This window comes from Zingiber officinale, chromosome 6A (genome assembly GCF_018446385.1).
Source record: "Zingiber officinale cultivar Zhangliang chromosome 6A, Zo_v1.1, whole genome shotgun sequence".
NCBI lineage: Eukaryota > Viridiplantae > Streptophyta > Magnoliopsida > Zingiberales > Zingiberaceae > Zingiber > Zingiber officinale.
The window spans coordinates 112,949,284-112,972,389 of NC_055997.1; the positions used below are offsets into that span (position 1 = coordinate 112,949,284).

The following is a 23,106-nucleotide window of genomic DNA, read 5'->3' on the forward strand; positions in this document are numbered from 1 at the left end:
TTCCGATTTGGCAAATTAGTGATTTGTTTTTATTTTTCATTCTGGGTTTTATTAATAATATGCATCCATTAATTTTTTTTTCTCTCGTTTCAGAAAAATCATATATTTTTCTATGATAAAATTATAAAAAAAGTTGTTTAAATAGTTTCTAGCTAGAAAGAATATTTGTTAATCACAAGAATTTAAAGCCTTTAATTACACTTAATTAAAGGTGGGAAAGGATAAAAAAAAAAAAAAAAAAACTCTTCAATTATCTATTCCCTTGTAATAGGTGAGACAGGACAAAATCAAATATACTATATAAGAGACAAGAATGGAAGAAACCCCCTACTCAACACGGTCAGAGCAATGGCGGAGGTCCAACTCACTCCTCTCCTCCTCATCTTCCTGTTCCTCCTCCTTCTCGCTTTCTTCCTCATCGGCACAGAGAGGAAGCTTTTCTCCAACTCCGGCGGCGCTCGCCTCCCACCCGGCCCGTCAAAGATACCCGTCATTGGCAACCTCCACCAACTTCGCGGCGGCCTCCCCCATCGTGTCCTGCGCGATCTCGCCGGCGTCCACGGCCCCCTCATGTTCCTCCGCCTTGGCCAGGTCGACTTCGCCGTCGTATCCTCTCGAGATGCCGCCCTGCAGATCACCAGGAGCCACGACCTCAACTTCGCACACCGCCCCCAGCTACTGGCCCCTTCCATCGTCTTATACGGCTGCTCCGACATCGCCTTCTCCTCCTACGGCGACTACTGGCACCAGATGCGTAGGATCTGCGCCACCGAACTATTCAGCGCCAAGCGCGTCAGGTCATTCTCCGCCATCCGCGCGGAAGAGGTCGCCAAGCTCCTTTGCGACGCTGCTGAGGCAGCAGCGGCCGGCCAGCCGATGAACGTGAACAGCAAGCTCACGGCCCTCTCGAACAGCATCGTCTCCCGCGCTTCCTTCGGCTTCAAATGCCATAACCAGCACGCGTTCGTCGAGACCATGAAGGAGGTGCTGATGCTCGCGTCAGGGTTTTGCGCTGCGGATCTGTTCCCGTCGTTCAAGTTCGTGGGCTTGTTCTCCGGCGTCACCTCCAAGCTGAAGAAGCTTCACCGCAAAGTGGATGAAATTCTCGACGCGACCATCAAAGAGCACCAATCGAGCAAGAGCGAAGGGGACGAAGAGGATCTCCTCGACGTTCTACTTCGTCTAAAAGACGACGGAGCCCTAGAAATCCCAATCACATTCGACAACATCAAAGCTGTGATTTTGGTAACCGAACTCCACAAAAATCGACTTTTTGCGCAACAAATTTGGGGGAATTTCTAACCTAATTATATTGTGTCCAGGACGTCTTCACGGGAGGGACGGAGACCTCGTCGGCGGTTGTAGAATGGACGATGTCGGAGCTCATCAGGAACCCTACCGTGATGGCGAAGGCACAGGGGGAAGTGCGAGAAGCGATGATGCGAAGGAAAGGCAGGGATTTCGACGAGGAACTCATCAGCGAGCTCCATTACCTGAGGCTAGTGATCAAGGAGAGCCTGAGGCTACACCCGCCGCTACCGCTGATACTGCCGAGGGTGGCGAAGGAGGCGTGCCAAGTGCTAGACTACGAGGTCCCGGCGGGCACGAGGGTGGTGATCAACGCGTGGGCGCTAGGTAGGGACCCGCTCTACTGGGGCAGCGACGCCGAGCGGTTCCGGCCCGAGAGGTTCGAGGACAGTGAGGTGAACTACAAAGGGAACCACCTGGAGTTCGTTCCGTTCGGCGCCGGGAGGAGGATATGCCCCGGGATGACATTCGGGATGGCGACGGTGGACCTCGTATTGGCGCAGCTGCTGTTCCACTTCGACTGGAAGCTTCCAGGAGGAGGAGAAGGGAATACGGCGGCGGAGGAACTGGACATGGCGGAGGCATTCGGAGCGACCGTGGTGAGGAAGGAGGAGCTCCGCCTGGTTCCGGTGCTTCGATATCCCCCGCCGCCCGCTGCCCGCTGCTTAGTCGATTGAAGGGAGATTCAGATCGCTATTTATATAATTAATAAATAAATAAAATTATTCTCCCCTGAATAAAAACGAAATATAATCATAAAAATAAAATATTATATAAACTCTCCTGTAACTCTAATAAATAAATAAACATATATATATTTCCATGTTCTTCGATCATTTACTGCTTTTGTTTTTTTAAGGAAAAAGGAAATGAAAAAAAGAAGTTTGTTATGTACCCACTTCCAATCGGACGTTTGCACGTCGTTCTGTTGGTCGGATTAAGTAGGTCCCCCGAAGAACAGGTAAAATAAAAGGAGTAATAATTAATTTAAACCGAAAATATCCGGCGTTTTAACAAATGGCCCACTCGAACTTTCTAAATTATACTGGACGCATCGTAATTTATATTTTCTCAAATGGCGTATTTAATTTCGATAATACCTCTTCCTTCACTAACTTTATACTTTCCTAAATTTTCAAGTCATAATAAAAAAAAGAGAAAATTATATTTTCAGTTTATATTTTTTTTTCAATTTTAGTGATGTTATATGTCAATTTACGTTTTTAGTCATATAAATTGTAATATTTTTTAATTTCAAATATTTTTTCTACAATTAAAATTTGTCATCAAAAAAATGTCCAACATTAGAATATGAATTGTAAATTAAATTTAGGGTTTTTGATTTTTTATGATTAATGTGTCTTTTTTAGCAACTCAGTATTCTGATAGTTAATTGGTTATCTTCCGACAACTAATTAGATATTTTTTGTTAAAAAACTTTAATTTTATAAAAAAAATGATTAAAATTAGAAAATATTATAAATTACTGGACTAGAACATAAACCTAAAATTATATTTATATATATATATATATAAATTACAAGATCGAAAACATAATTTTCTTTTAATTTTTTTTTAAAAAATTGGATGCATATAATCTCGACGTCTTTTTTCTCAGCTCACGAGGAGTAAAATCTTGAATAAGTCTAAACTAGACCAGCCATAGTTTGGAATCAATTATTCCATGATTCAAAATTGTCCATTTGACGATTCAATTGTGTTCACGATGGATAAAAATATTATTTTATTATTTTAAAAAATATTTAAAATTTATAACTAAAAAACTCGTAGATTTTTTTAAAGCAAAATAAAACTATAAAATGCTTTCTCAAGTCATTTGAAAATGAACGATTTCAGTCTATTCTGGTTATATATATATATTTTTTTCACCAAATCCACTTCCATAGTTCCATTCAGCCGCTTTCCCATCAACAGCCACTTGCTTTCTCAGCCTATGACCGGTTGGGAGAGAAAAGATTTAGAAAGGAAACAAGGATAAGAAATGCAAAAAAATAAATAAATAAATAAATAAAATATTTATATTTCACTTAATTAGAAGGGAGGACAGATTAATTAACAATAATTATTTGAGAGGATAGAAAAGGGCTGAAAGTTAAATATAAAAAATTATAAAATTATCCTCACTTTCCAACGCACACAAGTGAAAAAGGTCAAAAGGCTCCCTTTCGAAAAGAAGCTGCCCATAATGACTGAAGTTTATATCAAATTCAAGTAGCTAGTTCTGATGGAATGATATCTATAAAAAAAAAAAAAAATAGGTAGTTTGGAGAGGAGCGGATCCAAAAAAAAATACATGGATAAGGTGATTAAGATCATCATCGATAGCCATCAATCTGATTAAAGACACGAGAATGCTGACGAGAAGCATCAAGTGTAAGTACTCCGGATGAATTTTGATGTGATATACCGAGTTAAGTTAGGTTCTACGATTTTGATGTCTGTTATGATTTCACAAATGCACGAATTCATCATCAGTAATATATAAGATTGTCGAATCACAGAGACTGTTGATTAAGCACTAAAGATATCACAAAGTAAGTTATCTAGATGGTCGAAAGTTGACTTTGACACTTACGAACTAACGAGTGTGATTAAAGAGAGTGAAAGAAGATTGAGATGAAGAGAGAGGAGAGAGAGAAAGAGAATTGATCTTGGAAGAAATAAGCTTTGGGAGATGGATTCTAGGATTTTGGTTTCATTATAATACTAAGAGATATTACATAGCTTGTTTAGTTTCTACCCTCTATGTTCATGCTCTTGCAGGAAGTTAAATTGGTCAATATCCCTAAGTATTAAATAAAAATGATTCCTGTGAAATCCTGTAACGGTTAACCCTTGTCACAAGGGCGTCTTGGTACATCACAGGAATACATGTCTAGTAAATAACAATAAGGATAAAGGTAGAGATTTGGTACGATTTCCTACTTTTTTATGGAGGAATTGTCTCTCCTTTCAAGAGAATGTTCTAGACGTCCGTGAACGGGTTACGCTTGTCACTAGGGTCCCTTAGGTATACGATCTAGAGCACTCTTTCTACGAGAACAGCAATTCCTAAGGAATTGTTTCTCCTTTTAAGGGAACGTCCTAGACGTCCAGAAAGGATTACCCCTGTCACTAGGGCACCTTGGTCAATACGCTCTAGAGCATCCCCTTTGCGTGATTAATGATCCTCCACATCAATCAATAAAGCATGCGAAGAAATATAAATATGTTACACAATTCATCATGAACAAGGCATTAAACAAGTCATTGAATAGAAATATGGCTAATCTACATAGTTCTGTATCTCCATCATATTACAAATACTTCCTAATCCTAGAAGAGGATATCTACTTCATTGTGAGAGAAGAACAACCCCAAGATATAAAGTAAAGCATACTTACAACCCTTGATGTGAGAAGAAGGGGAAGAAGAGATGTTTGTCGAGGTTTCCGATGTCTTGGGGATGCCTCTTTGCTCTGGAGATGGACGGAACGTCAAGGGATAGAGGTGGATGAAGCTCTAGGGTTTCCCCCGAAGGGGAGAACCTTTCCTAAGGAGAGGGACAAAGTCCCGAACCAAAGATGCCCCCAAGAATAGGGTTTTTGACCCTTATATAGGTTAGGGCACGGGCGTCGCGGCATGGTCGTGCCTTCTTCTACCTCTGGCCACGCTACACAGTCGTGCCAATTGGCACGGCCGTGTGGATCTGGAGCTCTGCTCCTGGGGCACGGTCGTGCATTGCTTGGCTGCTGGTTGTGGGGGCCACAATCGTGCAGGTTTGCATGACCATGCAAAGATCCACCTCTATTTGGTCGCACGGTTGTGCAAGAGTTGCACGGTCGTGCTATGTTCTTCCTCTGTTTGGCCACACAGTCGTGCAAGGTTGCACAACCGTGTTCTCTGCCTCATTCTGGTGCGTCGACAATCATTATTTTTACTCCAAAAGTTGCCCTATCAACACAAAATCAAACAAAGAGCAAATCTCCGAACAAAAGAGTATTTATGCTGAATATATGCTAAGAGAGGTGAACATGCATAGAACATACGTGAATAAAGTAAGTGAATGTACGTCAAAACATGTATAAATGACCATAAGATCTATGCACATCACACCCCTAGACTTGAACCTTTGCTTATCCTCAAGCAAAACCCGCAATCTAGATTTATGTGTGTAGATGACATGTAATAATCCCTAATGAATCAATATAAACCCATCTCTAAGCCTAGTCAATTTTCCATTTAACTGTGTTCCTCATACTTCCGGCGATAGGCACTTACCTGCCACACGCAAGGTTCGTTCCCTTTAAAAATGCTATGCATCATCTACACAATATCTCAAAGGAATACACAGTATCAAGAGAAACATAGCATCCATTTCTCCAGTAACCTAACTCAGTCTCAAAGGGGTGAATTGTTAGTTTTCACTCACGATAACTATTTTTTTTATTCCTTATTTTTTTCTTCTTTTTTTTATATTTGCAAAATATCAAACTTGAACAAACTTTCATTTTTTTTATTTTTGGGATTGATTTTTCCAAATGAGCTTACATGATTTGAGTTTATCCAGTAACTAAAATGTAGTTGAGAGGTCACCATAAAAGCAAGAGTACTAGTCCGGTTATATGAATCATGACTATTTTCAAAACTATCTACCATCAAAGTCAAGCATAATGTAAAGAGATCCTAAAACTATGCCAACATTCAAATTCTTCTAGTAATAACTGTTGGTGCGGTTAGCACTAACGGTCTAACTCAAGTTTTGATAAATGATAAATTAGGTTAAGTTAGGTTTGTCGTTATCTAACACTCTGACCGAGTGTGCAGGCGAAGTCCAGACAGGTCGATGGGTTGACCGGATGTCTGGCACGAAGTCCAAGCGGGTCGACGGGCTGACCGGACGTTTGGCACGAAGTCCAGCTAGGTCGACAGGCTGACCGGATAGCTGGCGAGAAATCCAGACGGGTCAAAGGGCTGACCGGACGTCTGGCGGGTAAGTAAAGGTAAGTCACTGGAGGGGAGTGATTGTGAGGACGCGTTCCCAAGAAGGGAACATTAGGCGTCGATTCGGCTTAGATCCATTTCGGATATCTAAGTCGAGATCGTGACTAGATTCCGATCTCGGAAAGACGGAATCTAAGTCATAATCTTTATGTTGAACTTATAAACTGTGCTAACACTTTGCTTTGCAGGATACACATTATATATTTGCCTCAGACTAACCTTATCTTGTAGGAGAAGGACTTTCTGGAGAAAGGAAGTCCGGGTGCCCGGAGGCAAACTTTATCTAAGACGTGACGTCGACATGTGGAGCTCACTGGTTGGGACTGCTACGTCACACCAGGGCGTCCGGAAGGGATCCGGGGCGCCCCGAGCCTCCTATATAAGGAGGGTCAAAGGCGAAGCTCAAAACAACAACTCTGAATTGACGATCTGCTCTCCTGCGCTTCTACGACGTTACGACGCCACTCCGACAAAGCTCTGATTTCTTTCTTATTGCTCTATTGTCGATATTTTATTTCTATCAATTCTTGTACTTAACTCTTTTGTAATTATTATTCAAATTGATAGTGATTGTCCAACAAAAGTACTCAAAGAGTACGGGCCTTGGAGTAGGAGTCGACACAGGCTCCGAACCAAGTAAAAAGGTTCTGTGTTAGCATTGTTTTACTTTTCCGCTGCGCTTACTCTCGACGAATTTTTGTAATCGATATTCACCCCCTCCCCCTCTATCGAACGATCACGATCCAACAAGTGGTATTAGAGCAGGTATCGCTCTGATTTGGTACAACCACCAATCAGACAAAGGGGAGTCTTTTTAAAGAAAAAAAATTAGATATCGTTCGTTCTTAAAATAAAACCTTACGCCTTTTATTTTTTCCCTCCAAAACTAGTTTTAAAAAATACATCGTCATCTTTTCACCATTGCTTAGTATTGACAAAATATTATATTTTCAAAATTTTGAAATAATATTTTTTTATTAATATTTTATTATTATTTTTTTGAAATTAGTGAAATACTATTTTTTTCAGCACTGCTAATCCAAGACCAAGTCTTGGGATCTTTCTGTGTGTTTCGTTGTGTGCAAGAACAACGACTCTTCAAGAAGGATGGAACCCCCACGAACCACTACCATACGATCAAGAAGATTTCAACTACTGGAGGCGAAGGATGGAATGTTTCTTAGGAAGTCTAAACTTTGATTATTGGCTGATATTGAGAAAACCTTCTCAGAACTCTGAACTAAACACAAATGTAAGTAAAACTATTTGTAATGTTTTACCTAACAATGTTTTATGCGGACTAGAAAAGTACAAAGATGCACATGAGCTTTGGACCCAGTTGATCAAACTTCACGAGGAGCCAATGGAGTTCGAGGATCAAGTAAAAATCGAATCTGAACTCGGGTCAGATCTAATCGAAAAGCCTACTGAATTAGGGGATGCGGTTAAGGTGAGTAATATTTACCAAAATACCCCTGCTAATAGTAGTTTAAAGAATATACATGTTAATTTGGATATTTCTGGAAATATCTGTGAAAATAGTGTAACTGGCAATACTTGTAAAAATACCCCTAGGATATTATAAAATAAATCTAATTAATTTAGAAAATTCAGAAAATCTGAAAATAATTAATAATCCTAAAAATTCAAATTTAAACCTAAACAAATATGAAAGTTCAAATAATAATGATGATAAGGTAAATATTAATCTAGACACAATTAATAAATTGTTTAATAATCTAGACAATATCAATCTGGAAAATGCTATCCAAATCCAAGATAATTTAATTAATAAAAAATTAAATTTTAAAGATAAGACTTATTTAATAAATTCCACTAATTATATCAACTTAAAAGATAAAGAAAATATAAGAATAAAATCAAACACTCTGATAAAATCAAAAATAAATTTAACAAATTTAAAATTAAATGTTAAAGATAACATATTAAACAAGATAATCTAGAAAATTCAAAATTAACAGTTAATAAAAGGTTAAAAGATAAACCTTTAAAGAAATATAATTTAAACAATTTGATTAATTCAAACTCAAAAATTAATAAAAACTCAACTATTAACGATAATCTATTCAATAAAGACAATTCAATTAACTTAATAAAATTAAAATTGAAAGAAAATTCAAATATTAAATACACTCTCTTAAAGAAGGATAATTTAACCAATTTAATTAATTCGAAATAAAAAACTTAAATCTAAATTATAAATTAAACATTAAGACTAAATTGTATAAAAAATTGTAAAAGAAAATTCAATAATTTAGGGGAGGCTCCAGAATAGCTGGCATCTCCAAAAATAATTTACCCGACAGGGTAACCGAAACCAATCTACCCGGCAGGGTAATTAGGACTAGAGTAAAAGGACAAGGTTTAACTTGACCTATATACTGGTGAAGTTTTGGATGATAGTACGCTAGGGAAACTTAGTCTATGCATGTCTAGGAAAATATGGCTTCGACCTGGTGCATTTGGCTAAGTGAAACTAGCCGAAGCTACCCCTTACGGATCCTAACTAGTTAGACCAAGGTTTTGTATTAAGTTCCGTGGATAGGACTATTCGGAAAACCTCGAAGGCTTGGTTACTCTAATGATGTCCAGGTGACTCACCATAGCCAGAAGTTTATCCGAAAAATGTTTATTTGTTGAGCCCAAAGCTAAACCTGAATCTAACACAAAGTTAAATTAAACACTATAATGAAATCTAACTCATCTCACAAAATTATAGGATTCCCTGATTGATAATCTAGATAGGGTGAGATCAATAAGTAAATAAAATAAATTTTTTTATAAAATTAATTAAATTAAATTCAAATAATTTTAAATTTTAAATTAATAAAAATTAAATTAAATTAAATTAAAATTTGAATTGAATTAAATTGTTGTTCAAATTAAACTAAATTTTGAATTTAATTCATTAAATTTTTAATTAATTTCGAACTAAATTAAATTAAATAAAAAAATTAACTTAAAAACATTTTAAAAATATTTTTAACTTAAAATTATTTTAAAAATCCTTCTAACTTAAAATTATCTTAAAAATCCTTTTAACTTAAAATTATTCAAAAATTATTTTAAAAATACTTCAAAAACTATTTCAAAAATTCTTTAAAAATTATTTTAAAAATTATTTTAAAAAAACTATTTTAAAAATTCTTTAAAAACTATTTTAAAAATTACTTTAAAAACTATTTTAAAAAATCTTTAAAAACTATTTTAAAAATTACTTTAAACATTATTTTAAAAATACTTTAAAAACTATTTTAAAAATTATTTTAAAAATTCTTTAAAAAAACTATTTTAAAAATTCTTTAAAAACTATTTTCAAAATTACTTTAAAAACACTTTAAAAATTCTTTACAAACTATTATAAAAATTACTTAAATTTTTTTTAAAAATAATTTAAAAACTATTTTAAAAATTCTTTCAAACTATTTTAAAAATCACTTTAAAAATATTTTAAAAACTATATTAAAAATTACTTCAAAAATTCTTTAAAAACTATTTTAAAAATTCTTTTAAAAAATGACTTTATAAATTATTTGAAAAATCCTTTTAAAAATTCTTTCAAAAATTATTTTAAAAACAATTTTAAAAAATCATTTCAAAAATTATTTTAAAAACTCTTTTAAAAATTAATATAAAAACACTTTTAAAATCATTTCAAAAATTATTTTAAATTTATTTTAAAAAACTCTTTTAAAAATCATTTTAAAAACTCTTTTAAAAATCATTCAAAAAATTATTTAAAAAAACTATTTTAAAATTATTTTAAAAATTCCTTTAAAAATCATTTCAAAAATTATTCCAAAAATTATTTTAAAAACTCTTTTAAAAATTATTTAAAAACTCTTTTAAAAAATCACTTTAAAAAGTATTTTAAAAATTATTTAATAATTAATTTAAAAATTCTTTTAAAAATCATTTTAAAAATTATTTTAAAAAATATTACAAAATTCTTTAAAAAATCATTTTAAAAATTATTTTAAAATTCTATTAAAAAACATTTTAAAATTTATTTTAAAATTCTATTAAAAATCATTTAAAAATTATTTTAAAAATCATTTTAAAAACTCTTTCAAAAATTATTTTAAAAATTATTTTAAAAACTATTTTAAAAACTATTTTAAAAATTATTTTAAAAATTCTTTAAAAAATTATTAAAAATTCTTTTAAATTTTATTCAGAAATTGTTTTTAAAATCTTTTAAAAATCACTTAAAAATTCTTTTAAAAATTCTTTTAAAAACTTTTAAAACTCATTTTAAAAATTATTTAAAAACTCTTTTAAAATTTGTTTTAAAATTTATTTAAAAATTATTTTAAAAATCATTTTAAAAATTCTTTCAAAAATTATTTTAGAAATTGTTTTTAAAATTATTTTTAAAATCATTTTAAAGATCCTTTAAAAAAACTATTTTAAAAATCATCTTAAAAACTATTTTAAAAATTATGCAAAAAAATATTAAATCATTTTGAAAAATTCTTTTAAATATTATTTTTCACTTTAATAAAATTCTGTTAACTAAAAAAATATTAATAATAATAAATTATTTTTATAGATTATTTTCTCTTTAAAAATTATTATTTAGACTTTAAACTTATTTTTAATCTCAAACATTATTTTAACCTTAAAATTACTTTTAAACTTAACTGAAAATTAAAACTTAAAACTTAATATTGAACTTACAATTAAAATTAAAAATTTTTAACTGAAACTTAAACTTAAATTAACCACTAATATTAATTTAAATCTAAAATCAAAACTGAATCAAATGTATGTTAATTGTCATGAAACATATTATAAAAATCATTTTAAATTCCTTTTAAACACTGCTTTAGAAATCCCGTTAGAATTCCCTTTAAAAATAAATAAATAAATATATAAATAATAATAATAATAATAATAACAAAAATAAAAAAATCTTTTAAATTCTTTTAAAACTTAGACACCTATCTTAAAATATTAAATTCCGTTAACTTAAACTTTAAAACTAATTATGTATAACTTAATTGTTTAAGTCTACTTTAGTTGAGAACTAAAATTGACTTGAATTAAACTTTACTTAACTTTAACTTCAAACTAAATTAATCCTACTCAAAAGGAAGTAAATAAAAAAAATTAATAATTATAACTATCACTTTCATTGACCAACTCAATCAATTAATACGAAATTTAAATTATTTCACTAAGTATTAAATTATTAAATCAAGTAAAAACTAATCAATAAATTATTGATAATGGTTAATTGTTATTGAATTAATAAAATCTTATCTTATTTAACTTTAAACTAAAGTTAAGCACCTAAATCTAAAATTAATTATTGATTAATCAAACTCAAATAAACAATTATACCAAGGATACAGAGATAATTATGTGTTACTAAATCCCCTAGAACACTTAGGTAGAAAAATGTGTTAGCGCTTTAAAATTTAACACACCCAAACCTTAGCATTATATTAAGGGAATAATAAAATAAGAAAGATTAATAAATTAAGGGAGAGTAATAAATTAAAGGAGTATCAAATTCAGGAGGAGGTTTATTTTTTAATCTCCTTAAGTGTTATTTTTTTTCTTTAAAATCTTTTTAGAAAATTCTACCTCAATTTATTTTTAAAAAAAATACTTTGAAAATCTTATATTAAATATTCTTAGCAAATATTTTCAAAAGCTTTATTTTAAATGTCAGGTTTATGGGGAGAATTAAATCAACTTATTTTCATACTTAGTACCAAAATTATTTTCTCCGGTTGAAAAATAATGACTCCTCTTAAAAAAAATTTTAAATTTGATCCTTGGAAATCTAATAAAATTTATTTTTTAAAATTAGTTTTTATAAAACTAAACTTTTAAATTGGATTTTATAAACTAAAATTTTGAAAATTGAATCTTTTGCAAACTTAGCTTTAATTAGTTTTGAAAAGTAATTTTTTTAAAACTTAGTTTTGAAATTCTGGTTTTGAAACTCATGTTTGAAAAGCGTTTCAAAGTTGAAACTTGTTTTGAAAATTTTACACCTTGATCTCGAAACCTTGACTTTTGAAAACTCATGTTTGTAAAGTGTTCCCAATTGAAATTTATTTGGAAAATTTAATTTCTTGAAATTGGGAATAGTATTTAATTTGAAAATTAGACTATCTAAACTTAACTTCCCTAAACTTATACTTGAAAATTAACTTTTAAAATTTTCTCTTTGAGTTTGCAAATTCATTTAATTTTACAAAAATTATCTTTAAAAATTACTCAAAATATACTAAATACTAAGTTGTGTTGTTAAATTAGTTATTTTTTCAAAACTTAGTTATTTTACAAAATTTAAATTACTATGTGTTAAAATTTAAAACTCCTCCAAGTTAACTTGATATCATTTCTTACAACTTTTACTCTGTCTGAATTCTGTATTGGTTACTTAACTTATGACATTATTTGATGAATGCCAAAGGGGGAGGGTGGTTAAGTTAGAACAACAAAATGTTAAATTTAAAAATTAACTTAAACCTCAAAATATCATGCTTGGTTTTTGCATATATTTTCACTAACTTAACCAGGTTGTCATTCCATCAAAAAGGAGGAGATTGTTGGTGCGGTTAGCACTAACGGTCTAACTCAAGTTTTGATGAATGACAAATTAGGTTAAGTTAGGTTTGTCGTTATCTAACACTCTGACCGAGTGTGCAGGCGAAGTCTAGACAGGTCGACGGGCTGACCGGATGTTTGGCACGAAGTCTAAGCGGGTCGACGGGCTGACCGAACACTTGGCACGAAGTCCAAATGGGTCGACGGATTGACCGGACATTTGGCACGAAGTCCAAGCGGGTCGACGGGCTGACCGGACGCTTAGCACGAAGTCCAGATAGGTTGAAGGGCTGACCGGATAGCTGGCGAGAAGTCCAGACGGGTCGAAGGGCTGATCGGACGTTTGGCGGGTGAGGATGCATTCCCGGGAAGGGAACATTAGGCGTCGATCCGGCTTAGATCCATTTCGGATATCTAAGTCGAGATCGTGACTAGATTCCGGTCTCGGAAAGACGAAATCTAAGTCATACTCTTTATGTTGAACTTATAAACTGTGCTAACATTTTGTTTTGCAGGATACACATTATATATTTACCTCGGACTAACCTTGTCTTGCAGGAGAAGGACTTTCTGGAGAAAGGAGGTCCAAGCGCCCGGAGGCAAACTTTATCCAAGACGTGGCGTCGACACGTGGAGCTCGCTGGTTGGGACTGCTACGTCACACCAGGGCGCCCGGAAGGGATCCGGGGTGCCCCGAGCCTCCTATATAAGGAGGGTCAAAGGCGGAGCTCAAAACAACAACTCTGAATTGACGATTTGCTCTCCTGTATTCCTACGACGTTGCGACGCCACTCCGACAAAGCTCTGATTTCTTTCTAATTGCTCTATTGTCGGTATTTTATTTCTATCAATTCTTGTACTTAACTCTTTTGTAATTATTATTCGAATTGATAGTGATTGCCCAACGAAAGTACTCAACGAGTACGGGCCTTGGAGTAGGAGTCGACACAGGCTCCGAACCAAGTAAAAAGGTTCTGTGTTAGCATTGTTTTACTTTTCCGCTGCGCTTACTCTCGGCGAATTTTTGTAATAGATATTCACCCCCCCCCCCCCTCTATCGAACGATCACGATCCAACAATAACAATGCTCACTTCATGCTACTATGGATAGGAAAATAAAGATCAATAGGCATACTAGCATACCAAATCACACAACATAAATATTTAGATGAAATGTGCTAGTATTTTGCATTAAGGAACAAACAACAATCATGATGTGATGAATGATGCAACTAGCAAATTTTATTAGGCAAAAAGAAGTATGCAAATGTAAAAACTAAATTAAACCAAATGCATCTAATGCATCCCCCATACTTAAACTTTTCATTGTCCCAATGAAAACTAAAAACAATGTGGAGGAGATTAAAAGTAAGAGAAGTTACCAAATGATGTGCGCCAAATACCATGTCATCAACTTCTTCATCATGTAATTGTACTTCTTCTAATCTTTAAGTCCTATAAAAGAAAATTGATTCAACCTTCTTCTGTTCTCTCGTATCTGCACGAGAAAACTTGCCCCAATCGATTGACTAATTGATTGGGGAGCCTAATCGATCAGTCGATCGATTGGGGAGCCCAATCGATCGGCCGATCGATTGGGGAGCCTAATCGATCGACCGATCGATTGGGGAGCATTTTGTGCTCGCGATTTCACTTCCCAATTGATCAGTCGATCGATTGGGCCAACCTTCTTTGCAACACACCTTCAATCTATCGGCTGATCGATTGAACCACAGCTCAATCGATCGGTTGATTGATTGACTTCCCTTTAACTTGCTTAACTCAAGTCTAGGGTCCTCAATTCAAACATCTGGTCAACCGTGACCTGTTGGAACTCCTCATGCCTAGCATCTGGTCAACCTTGACCTGTCGGGATTTCTCCGCCAAGTGTCCTGTCAATCCTTTTACCCACTTAGACTTTTCTCCTCGTGCCAAGTGTCCAGTCAACCTTGACCCACTTGGATTTACCGTCTCGTGCCAAATGTCCGGTCCTCCATAACCCACTTGGACTTCCACTAGATGTCCTATCAATCTTAACCCATATGGATTCTCTTTTGTCAAGTATCCAGTCAATTCTTTGACCTACTTGGGCTTCTCAACACTAGGTGTTCGGTCGACCTTGACCCACCTAGATCTCCACGTGCCTGATTTCACTCATCAGGTATTTCCTTCTGCCTAGCTTCACTCACCAAGACTTTTACCTAGCTTCACTTACTATGGTTTTCACCTGGCTTCACTCATCAGGATTTTCCCACTGCCCGGCTTTACTCACCGAGACTTTTCATTTGCCTAGCTTCACTCACTAGGTCTTTTTACCTGGCTTCACTCGCTAGGATTTTTCCACTGTCCAGTTTCACTCACCGGGACTTTTCATCTGCCTAACTTCACTCACTAGGTCTTTCACCTGACTTCACTCACCAGGATTTTCAACTACCTAGCTTCACTCACTAGGTCTTTCACATGACTTCACTGACCAGAATTTTCAACTGCCTAGCTTCACTCACTAGGTTTTTTACCTGGTTTCACTCACCAGGATTTTCAACTGTCTAACTTCATTCACCAGGATTTCCAACTGCCTAGTTTTACTCACCAGGACTTTCCAGTCAAGTATCCGATCAACATTGACTTACTTGACTTTTTTTCATATCAAACTGGTTATCCCTTAACCAGAGGGAAATTGCTCCAACAATCTCTCCAATAGAACAATTGCACCTGCAATCTCCATGTATTGTCAAACATCGAAACCTAAACATTAAGACTTAAGCTAGAGTCAACTAAAGCTTAGTCAACCTGGTTAACCTGACTCATGAGATATTGCACCAATAATCTCCCCTTTTTATGTTTGACAATACCTGTAAGTTAGGTTAATCTCATAGTCTCAACTTCTTTTCATACCAAGAGGGAAAACTTCCCCTTTGGATAATGAAGGCATAATACAGACCTTACATTCTCCCTCAAACTTTTCTAGAGGGACAAAGACCTAACTTAAACCCTGTATTCTCCCCCTATTGACATACATAAAAAACTCTCCCCCTGAAGAGTTAGTCAACGTTGTTCACAACCTCACTCGTTGTTCACAACACCATAATGAAGGTCCCATATCTTTCATTGTATCCAATGCTGATCCTTGAGCATTAACCAAGCCAACCATGAAGGTCTCATATCCTTCATTGTAATCAATGCTCACCCTTGAGCATTAATCCACTTCATAATCCCAATGAAGGTCTCATACCCTTCAATGTGTCTAATGCTCATCCCTGAGCATACTCCTTTTCAACAATGAAGGCATCCAATCTTCCATTGTCCCCCAATGCTTAACCTTGAGCATTTTTCCAAACGAAGGATTTACCACCTTCAATGGTTTAGGGAAAATATTTCCATGTTTTTAAAGAGTAGCTTCCCCTAAAAATATGCTTCAAACTTCTGTCATTACACCAACAATGACTTAGAATTCCTAAACCTTTAGGAAACCCAAAATTAGAAGTTTTTGTTGGTGCAAGTTGCACCAGAATCAAACCTAAGTTTTGATGTTGTCAAAAGTTTAAGTTAAGTTTTGTTGTGATCTAACAAGTTGACTGAGTGTGCAGGCTATTTACTCAACCGGGAAAGACCTAGTTGGAGGCTAGGCAGGAAAAATCTTAGCAGATCATGGAACCCAGGTGAAAGTCCAAGTGGGTCGAGGGGACCCGATGCTTAGCGGTGTGATCGAGAGGTCTAGAGGACCGAAGATCAAGAGAAAAGTTCTGGCGAGCTGATCAAAGCTAAGTGAAAAGTCCAAACTAGATCTGGAGGATCTAAGTTTGGCAGGTAGGTTGAGAAACAACTGGAGGAGCGACAGTGAGGTCGGGTTCCCGAAGGGAACAACCTTAGGTCGCTGATCCAACTGAAGAAACCAGGAAGGTTTTCAAGTTGAGATCAAGACAGTTCTACTGTCTTTTATATTACTCATGCATTATAATATTATTGTGCTAACATCTGTTTTGCATGTTGTTTTGTCTAACATTGTTTTGTAGGTCCGGCTGGATCGGTCGACCAAACAGGTGAATCGGTCGATCGAACAAGGAGAGATCAAAACAGTGATCAGATTAGACCAAAACAGACCGAGTTCGATCAAGTCTTGATCGGTCGATCGATAAGTAAGATCGATCGATCGAAACATGATGACTTAGCACAGGCCAGTTCATCAGTATCGATTAGAAGCAAAAGGAAAAAAGAGTTGATCGGTCAACCAAACTCATGGATCGGTCGACCGAACCAATCAACATTAAAGCACCATTAAATGAGGATCTTGGCAAATCTTGACGAACAGGAAAGGAACCTGTTCGGTCGACCGAAAAGAGGGATCGGTTGACCAAAGCCTTAATGACCAGTTAATGCAAAAGATCGAGCTAGCGTCGTACTCAAGCCAAGAAGGAATGGAGCCGGTTCAGTCGACCAAACAGAGGGATCGGTTTACCGAACCACAAAAATACTTATAAAAAGGGGCTCGAGATCTGAGGCTGTACAATATTATTTTCTGATCATCACAAAGCTCATCTCTGCAAGCAGACCATGCTACAAGTCTTCTACGACTCTTTAAGCTACTCCGTCCAGAAGTACCAACCGCGCTTCAATCTTCACTTACTATTGTCGATAAAACTTTATTTGTATTGCACTTAAATTCATATAAGATAGTAGGATTGTTACTATCTTATATCTTTGTATATGTACGATCTGCTTTTTTCCGAGGATTTGGGAAAGAAGGATTATAGTGGATTGCTCATCGGTGCGATCAAGGATCGCGGGCCTTCGAGTAGGAGTCGACCTAGATTCCGAACGAAGTAAACAAACTTGTCTTTCATTTTACTTTCCGTTGCACGATTCTGTTTTCTAAAGAAAAAGAAAAGTTTTGAAAAGCGCGATATTCACCCTTCCCCCCTGCCCCTCTCTATCGTACTCATCCGATCTTACAATTTTGAGGTTCAAAAATCTAATATTGAAACTAAACTTCAACTTAGTCTTCCTTAACCAATCTATTCTTGTTTTCATCATGAAATCTCCCCCTAAATGTATATAAATATATTTCAAGGGATTAGAAATTGTTACCTAGACTAAAAATGTTTTAAAGTGCTGAAATCAGATATTTACTGTTGAAATCAACCTTTTCAATCGATTGAGGTTGAGTCTCAATCGATTGGGGTTGGGTCTCAATCAATTGACACCACTTCAGCTTCTGTTCGCAGAGAAAGTGCTTGAATCGATCCACTAATCGATCAGGGTGACCGAATGCTCGCAGGGATGCCCAAAGCAGGTCAAGGTGACCGGATGCTCGTAGGGAGGCTCAAAGCAGGTCAAGGTGACCGAATGCTCTAGGGGAGACCTAAAGTAGGTCAAGGTGATCGGGTGCGGATGCTTACGGGGAGGCTCAGAGCAGGTCAGGATGACTAGATGCTCGCGGGGAGACCCGGATCATGAGAGTAATTGTGGTCCTTCGTTTGAGGGGATGATTATTGGGATTCAATTAAAGTCTCACATTGGAAAATTTTGATAAAGATCATGGGTTTAAAAGGATATAGGATATCTTCATTGGCATGAGACCTTTTAGGGAGAGCCCAAGAGCAAAATCATGAGGACCTAGTCCCAAAGTTAACAATATCATGATATTATAAAGATATATGAATATCCTTTCACAATAAGAGCAAAATACTTGATTTTCAACAAAAAAATCATATAAATGACTCGAACAATTATATATATATATATATATATATATATATATATATATATATATATATATATATATATATATATATATATATATATATATATATATATATATATATATATCCACTATATTTATTATGGTTTGTGAATGCATTAGTAAGCACTGTAGCTTTGAAATTAGGCATTCATTTGAAAGTAATGGATTTTGTACCTTGTAGCCCCAAGGCAGATGGTATTGATTTATTGACCGGATAGATTATTGAATGGTGGAAAGGTCGAATTCCGATAAAACCGTGTGATCATACCTTCTCTCGTGAGGATTATCTATAATTTTCTGATTTATTCTCTCTTAAAACAGTCACAGGCGACTATTTGTGTCTTATTCATTCTAATTTATCCTTTAAATATTTTTTTCTCTTATTTTAAAAAAATCATATATTTTTCGATGATAAAATTATAAAAAATGTTTAAATAGACTTTAATTTTGTTTAAATATGCTTAATTAGGGGTATTATGGGTGTAAATAAATCCAATCAAGTCCATTTGAAAAAAAAATCTAAAGCTCAAATTCGACTCGAGTTAATTATATTTGAGTTCGAGCTCGATTTGAAATTTGACAAGTTTTTTACTTGGATTCGGGTCAAATCAAAGCTTGGATTCAAGTTTGATTCGAAAAATTTAAACATATTCCTGAGCTATTCGAATTATTACTAAAAAAAATAGTATTTGAAAGACTAAAATTTATTTTTTTTAATATATAATTATATTATTTGAATAAAATATTAAATTTAAGGAGCGGCTAGCAACCTATCAAATTAAATAATTTGGATTTGAATTCGGCTAAAAAAAATTCAAATATATTTAAATTAGGCTCAAATTTGATAAATTTAAATACAAATTAAATATTTATTAAGTTGGCTTGAAAAATTTATAAACAGGCTCAGTACATTTACACCCCAGGAGGAACAAAAAAAAAATCTGTTAGGGCATCTCCAATCAGGAATATTTGGAGGGGATATTTCTCCAAATATTTGAGGGATTAATTAAAAAAAGACGATTAAAACATTAAAAGGAATAGTACGTTGGAAAAATTAAAGGTTCGAGGAATCAAACATTCGGAAAATTAAACATTCGAAAACGTTCGAAAAATTAAACGTTGGGTAACGTTCAATTTCTCCCTATATATACATCCTTTCTTTCATCTATTTTCATCATTTCCATACCCATTGCTATCAAAAATTTAGAGAGATGGATAAAAATTCTGGTCATTATTTTAGAGATTTGTTCAACTCTCCAAATATCGACGAAAATTCTAATGAAGAAAGTTCTCGAGTCCGTCCTAATTTCTTCAATCCCCAATTTTCATTTCCCACTCAACATCCACCAAATTTCCAACATTTTTCATACCCACCACCATATTACCATAATTTTCAAAATTATCCAAATTCTTTGAGTGACGACTCTCGAGCTCCGTTTTATACATATCCTCCAGAATATTGGCAGAGTAATCAGTATTTCATGCAAGGTCCATCTCATAGAATTAATCAGCTTCAATCACCAAAGATTCAATCAAATGAATCGAGAAGAGCTAGTGTTGATGCAATTGAAAGTGATAAAGGTACACCTTATGCAGTCCCCGATTCACAATTTTCTCCATTTTCATCTGAAATATGGTCCGATGTCCGATGATATTATTCTCAATCAAGCACCAAAGATGGACAACGAATCAGATGAAGACCATAGCAAGCGAACAGTGGACAATGGCAGATGATAAGCTCCTTGCAGCGACCTACACAATTATAAGTGAAGATTCAGTAGTTGGTAATGCACAGAAGAGTGAGTCATTTTGAAAATGAGTTGTGACATACTTTAATACCAATTGAGCTAAGGGAACTAAAAAGAGAACTGCGGAAAAAGCAAAATCACATTAGGCTTCATTGAAAAAGATCGTAAATAGATACAATGGAATCTACAATAAATGGTATAATGATCGACCAAGCGGATGGAGTGATGAGGATTTGATGGTGCGAGCTCATGAAGAATATAAGAGTACTTTTAAAACTACTTTCCAATATGAGCATGTGTGGAGAATCGTGAAAGATAGTCCTATGTATGCTCCTCAATCCTTAGATCGACGAGCTACAAAAAAAAGCAAGAACATCATAATCATCAGGCGCACATACTGACTCTTCTAATCCTAACACAACTGCTGATATAGATGATAGAGAAATTCGATCTCGTCCAATGGGACAGCAAAGAGGAAAGGCAAATAAAGAGTAGGCCTACTTGATGAATTGAATCAGGCTATGCAACAATCAATAACGGATTTGGAAGAGTATAATAATAATAAGAAAGTTGATCAACTCATCTAAGCACATCAACTCCTCGTAATAGACACACGAGGCATGACTGATTAACAACTTCAAAATCATCTAGCTATATGTGAACAACTAAAGAAAAAATTGAACATGTAGTTAATTTCTATCATTTATTTTATCTGCTCCATGTTTATTTTATTAATTGTAGTTTATCGTTATATATTTTATTAATTAAATATGGTTTGTATCTCTGTATTTTAATTTTAAATTTATAAAATATTTGTATTTGTATGAACTTAAATTTATATTTCTATTATATTTTTGTTAAAATTAAATGTAAGTTAATTAAATATTTGATTGATGAGATATTTAATTGTGGAATTGAGAATATTTGAGAGTGAATATTTGATGAGTGAGCCTCATAAATATTTGATTGGTGGGATATTTCATTGTGAAAGTTGAGATATTTGAATAGTGAGATATTTGAAAGATGATGTGGAAATGGGGTCCATGGATACTTGAGAGAAATATCCCAAGTGGATGCTCTTAGGGAGTGGTTGGTTGATGGATTTGGAAATGAGGAAATGAAATGATAGTAAAAAATAGTATTTGGATTGTGAGTTTAGGAATGACAATTTGAGAATGATTTCTAGATTTATGGAAATCAACCAAACCCATATAACCAGGTTCATTTCCATTCTCATATTCATTACATTTTACTATTAAATTCATACCCATAATTATTCTTATCATTTAACATAACATCACCTTAATTATTAATTCACTTTATATAGGAAAGGATGGGCAAAATCAATATTCACTGCACAAGGACAAGAACTGAAGAAACCATCCACCCACTCGACACGATCAGAGCAAGGGCGGAGGTCCAACTCACTCCTCTCCTCCTCATCTTCCTCTTCCTCCAGCTCCTCCTCGCCTTCTTCATCATCGGCACAGAGAGGAAGCTTTTCTCCAACACCGGCGGCGTTCAAGACGATCAGCGAAATGGCGGAGGTCCAACCCACTCCTCTCCTCCTCATCTTCCTCCTCCTAATCAATTAATTTATAACGCGGAGGTCTAAAAGCAATGGCGACAATCAAAGAGCACCAATCGAGCAAGAGCGAAGGGGACGAAGAGGATCTCCTCGACGTTCTACTTCGTCTAATAGACGACGGAACCCTAGGAATCCCAATTACATTCGACAACATCAAAGCTGTGATTTTGGTAACCGAACTCCACAAAAATCGACTTTTTTGCGCAACAAATTTGGGGGAATTTCTAACCTAATTGTGTCTAGGACGTCTTCACGGGAGGGACGGAGACCTCGTCGACGGTTGTAGAATGGACGATATCGGAGCTCATCAGGAACCCTACCGTGATGGCGAAGGCACAGGGGGAAGTGCGAGAAGCGATGATGCGATGGAAAAACAGGGATTTCGACGAGGAACTCCTCAGCGAGCTCCAATACCTGAAGCTAGTGATCAAGGAGAGCCTGAGGCTACACCCGCCGCTACCGCTGATGCTGCCAAGGGTGGCGAAGGAGGCGTGCCAGGTGCTGGACTACGAGGTGCCGGCGGGCACGAGGGTGATGATCAACGCGTGGGCGCTAGGTAGGGACCCGCTCTACTGGGGCAGCGACGCCGAGCGGTTCCGGCCCGAGAGGTTCGAGGGCGGTGAGGTGGACTACAAAGGGAACCACCTGGAGTTCGTTCCGTTCGGCGCCGGGAGGAGAATATGCCCGGGTATGGCATTCGGAATGGCGACGGTGGAACTCGTATTGGCGCAGCTGCTGTTCCACTTCGACTGGAAAGTTCCAGGAGGAGGAGAAGTGAATACGGCGGCGGAGGAACTGGACATGCAAGAGGCATTCGGGGCGAGCGTGGTGAGGAAGGAGAAGCTCCGCCTGGTCCCGGTGCTTCGAACCCCCGCCGCCCGCTGCTTAATCGATCGAAGGTTAAGATCGCTATTATATAATATAAATAAAATTATTCTAGCGCAGGTGGTTACTGTCCCGTGTTCATCTCATGTGGTAAACCATGAGGTTATGTTCGGTCACGTCTAATTTCGATTTTAAAATTTGATGTGATAATATTTTATATTTTAATCATCGCCCCGAGAGGACGTCCCGTGTTCATCTCGATACGTAGGATAAACTTTCTGTCGTGATTTAGCTATAGTTCCAAA

General features: G+C 35.4%; 1 protein-coding gene across 1 annotated transcript; it reads left to right on the forward strand.

Moving 5' to 3' along the window:
• Window positions 1-335: 335 nt before the first annotated feature.
• On the forward strand, window positions 336-23,029 carry LOC121997497 (premnaspirodiene oxygenase-like). Its single transcript, XM_042551938.1, has 2 exons — window positions 336-1,245; window positions 22,220-23,029. Exons 1-2 carry the CDS (start codon window positions 349-351, stop codon window positions 22,982-22,984), a joined length of 1,662 nt encoding a protein of 553 aa, XP_042407872.1. The 5' UTR covers window positions 336-348; the 3' UTR covers window positions 22,985-23,029.
• Window positions 23,030-23,106: the final 77 nt, after the last annotated feature.

Coding starts and splice junctions, on each gene's coding strand:
- LOC121997497 (XM_042551938.1), top strand. CDS start 349: ATGGCGGAGGTCCAACTCACTCCTCTCCTCCTCATCTTCCTGTTCCTC. Junction 1,246..22,219: donor ACATCAAAGCTGTGATTTTG/GTAACCGAACTC, acceptor AATTGTGTCTAG/GACGTCTTCACGGGAGGGAC.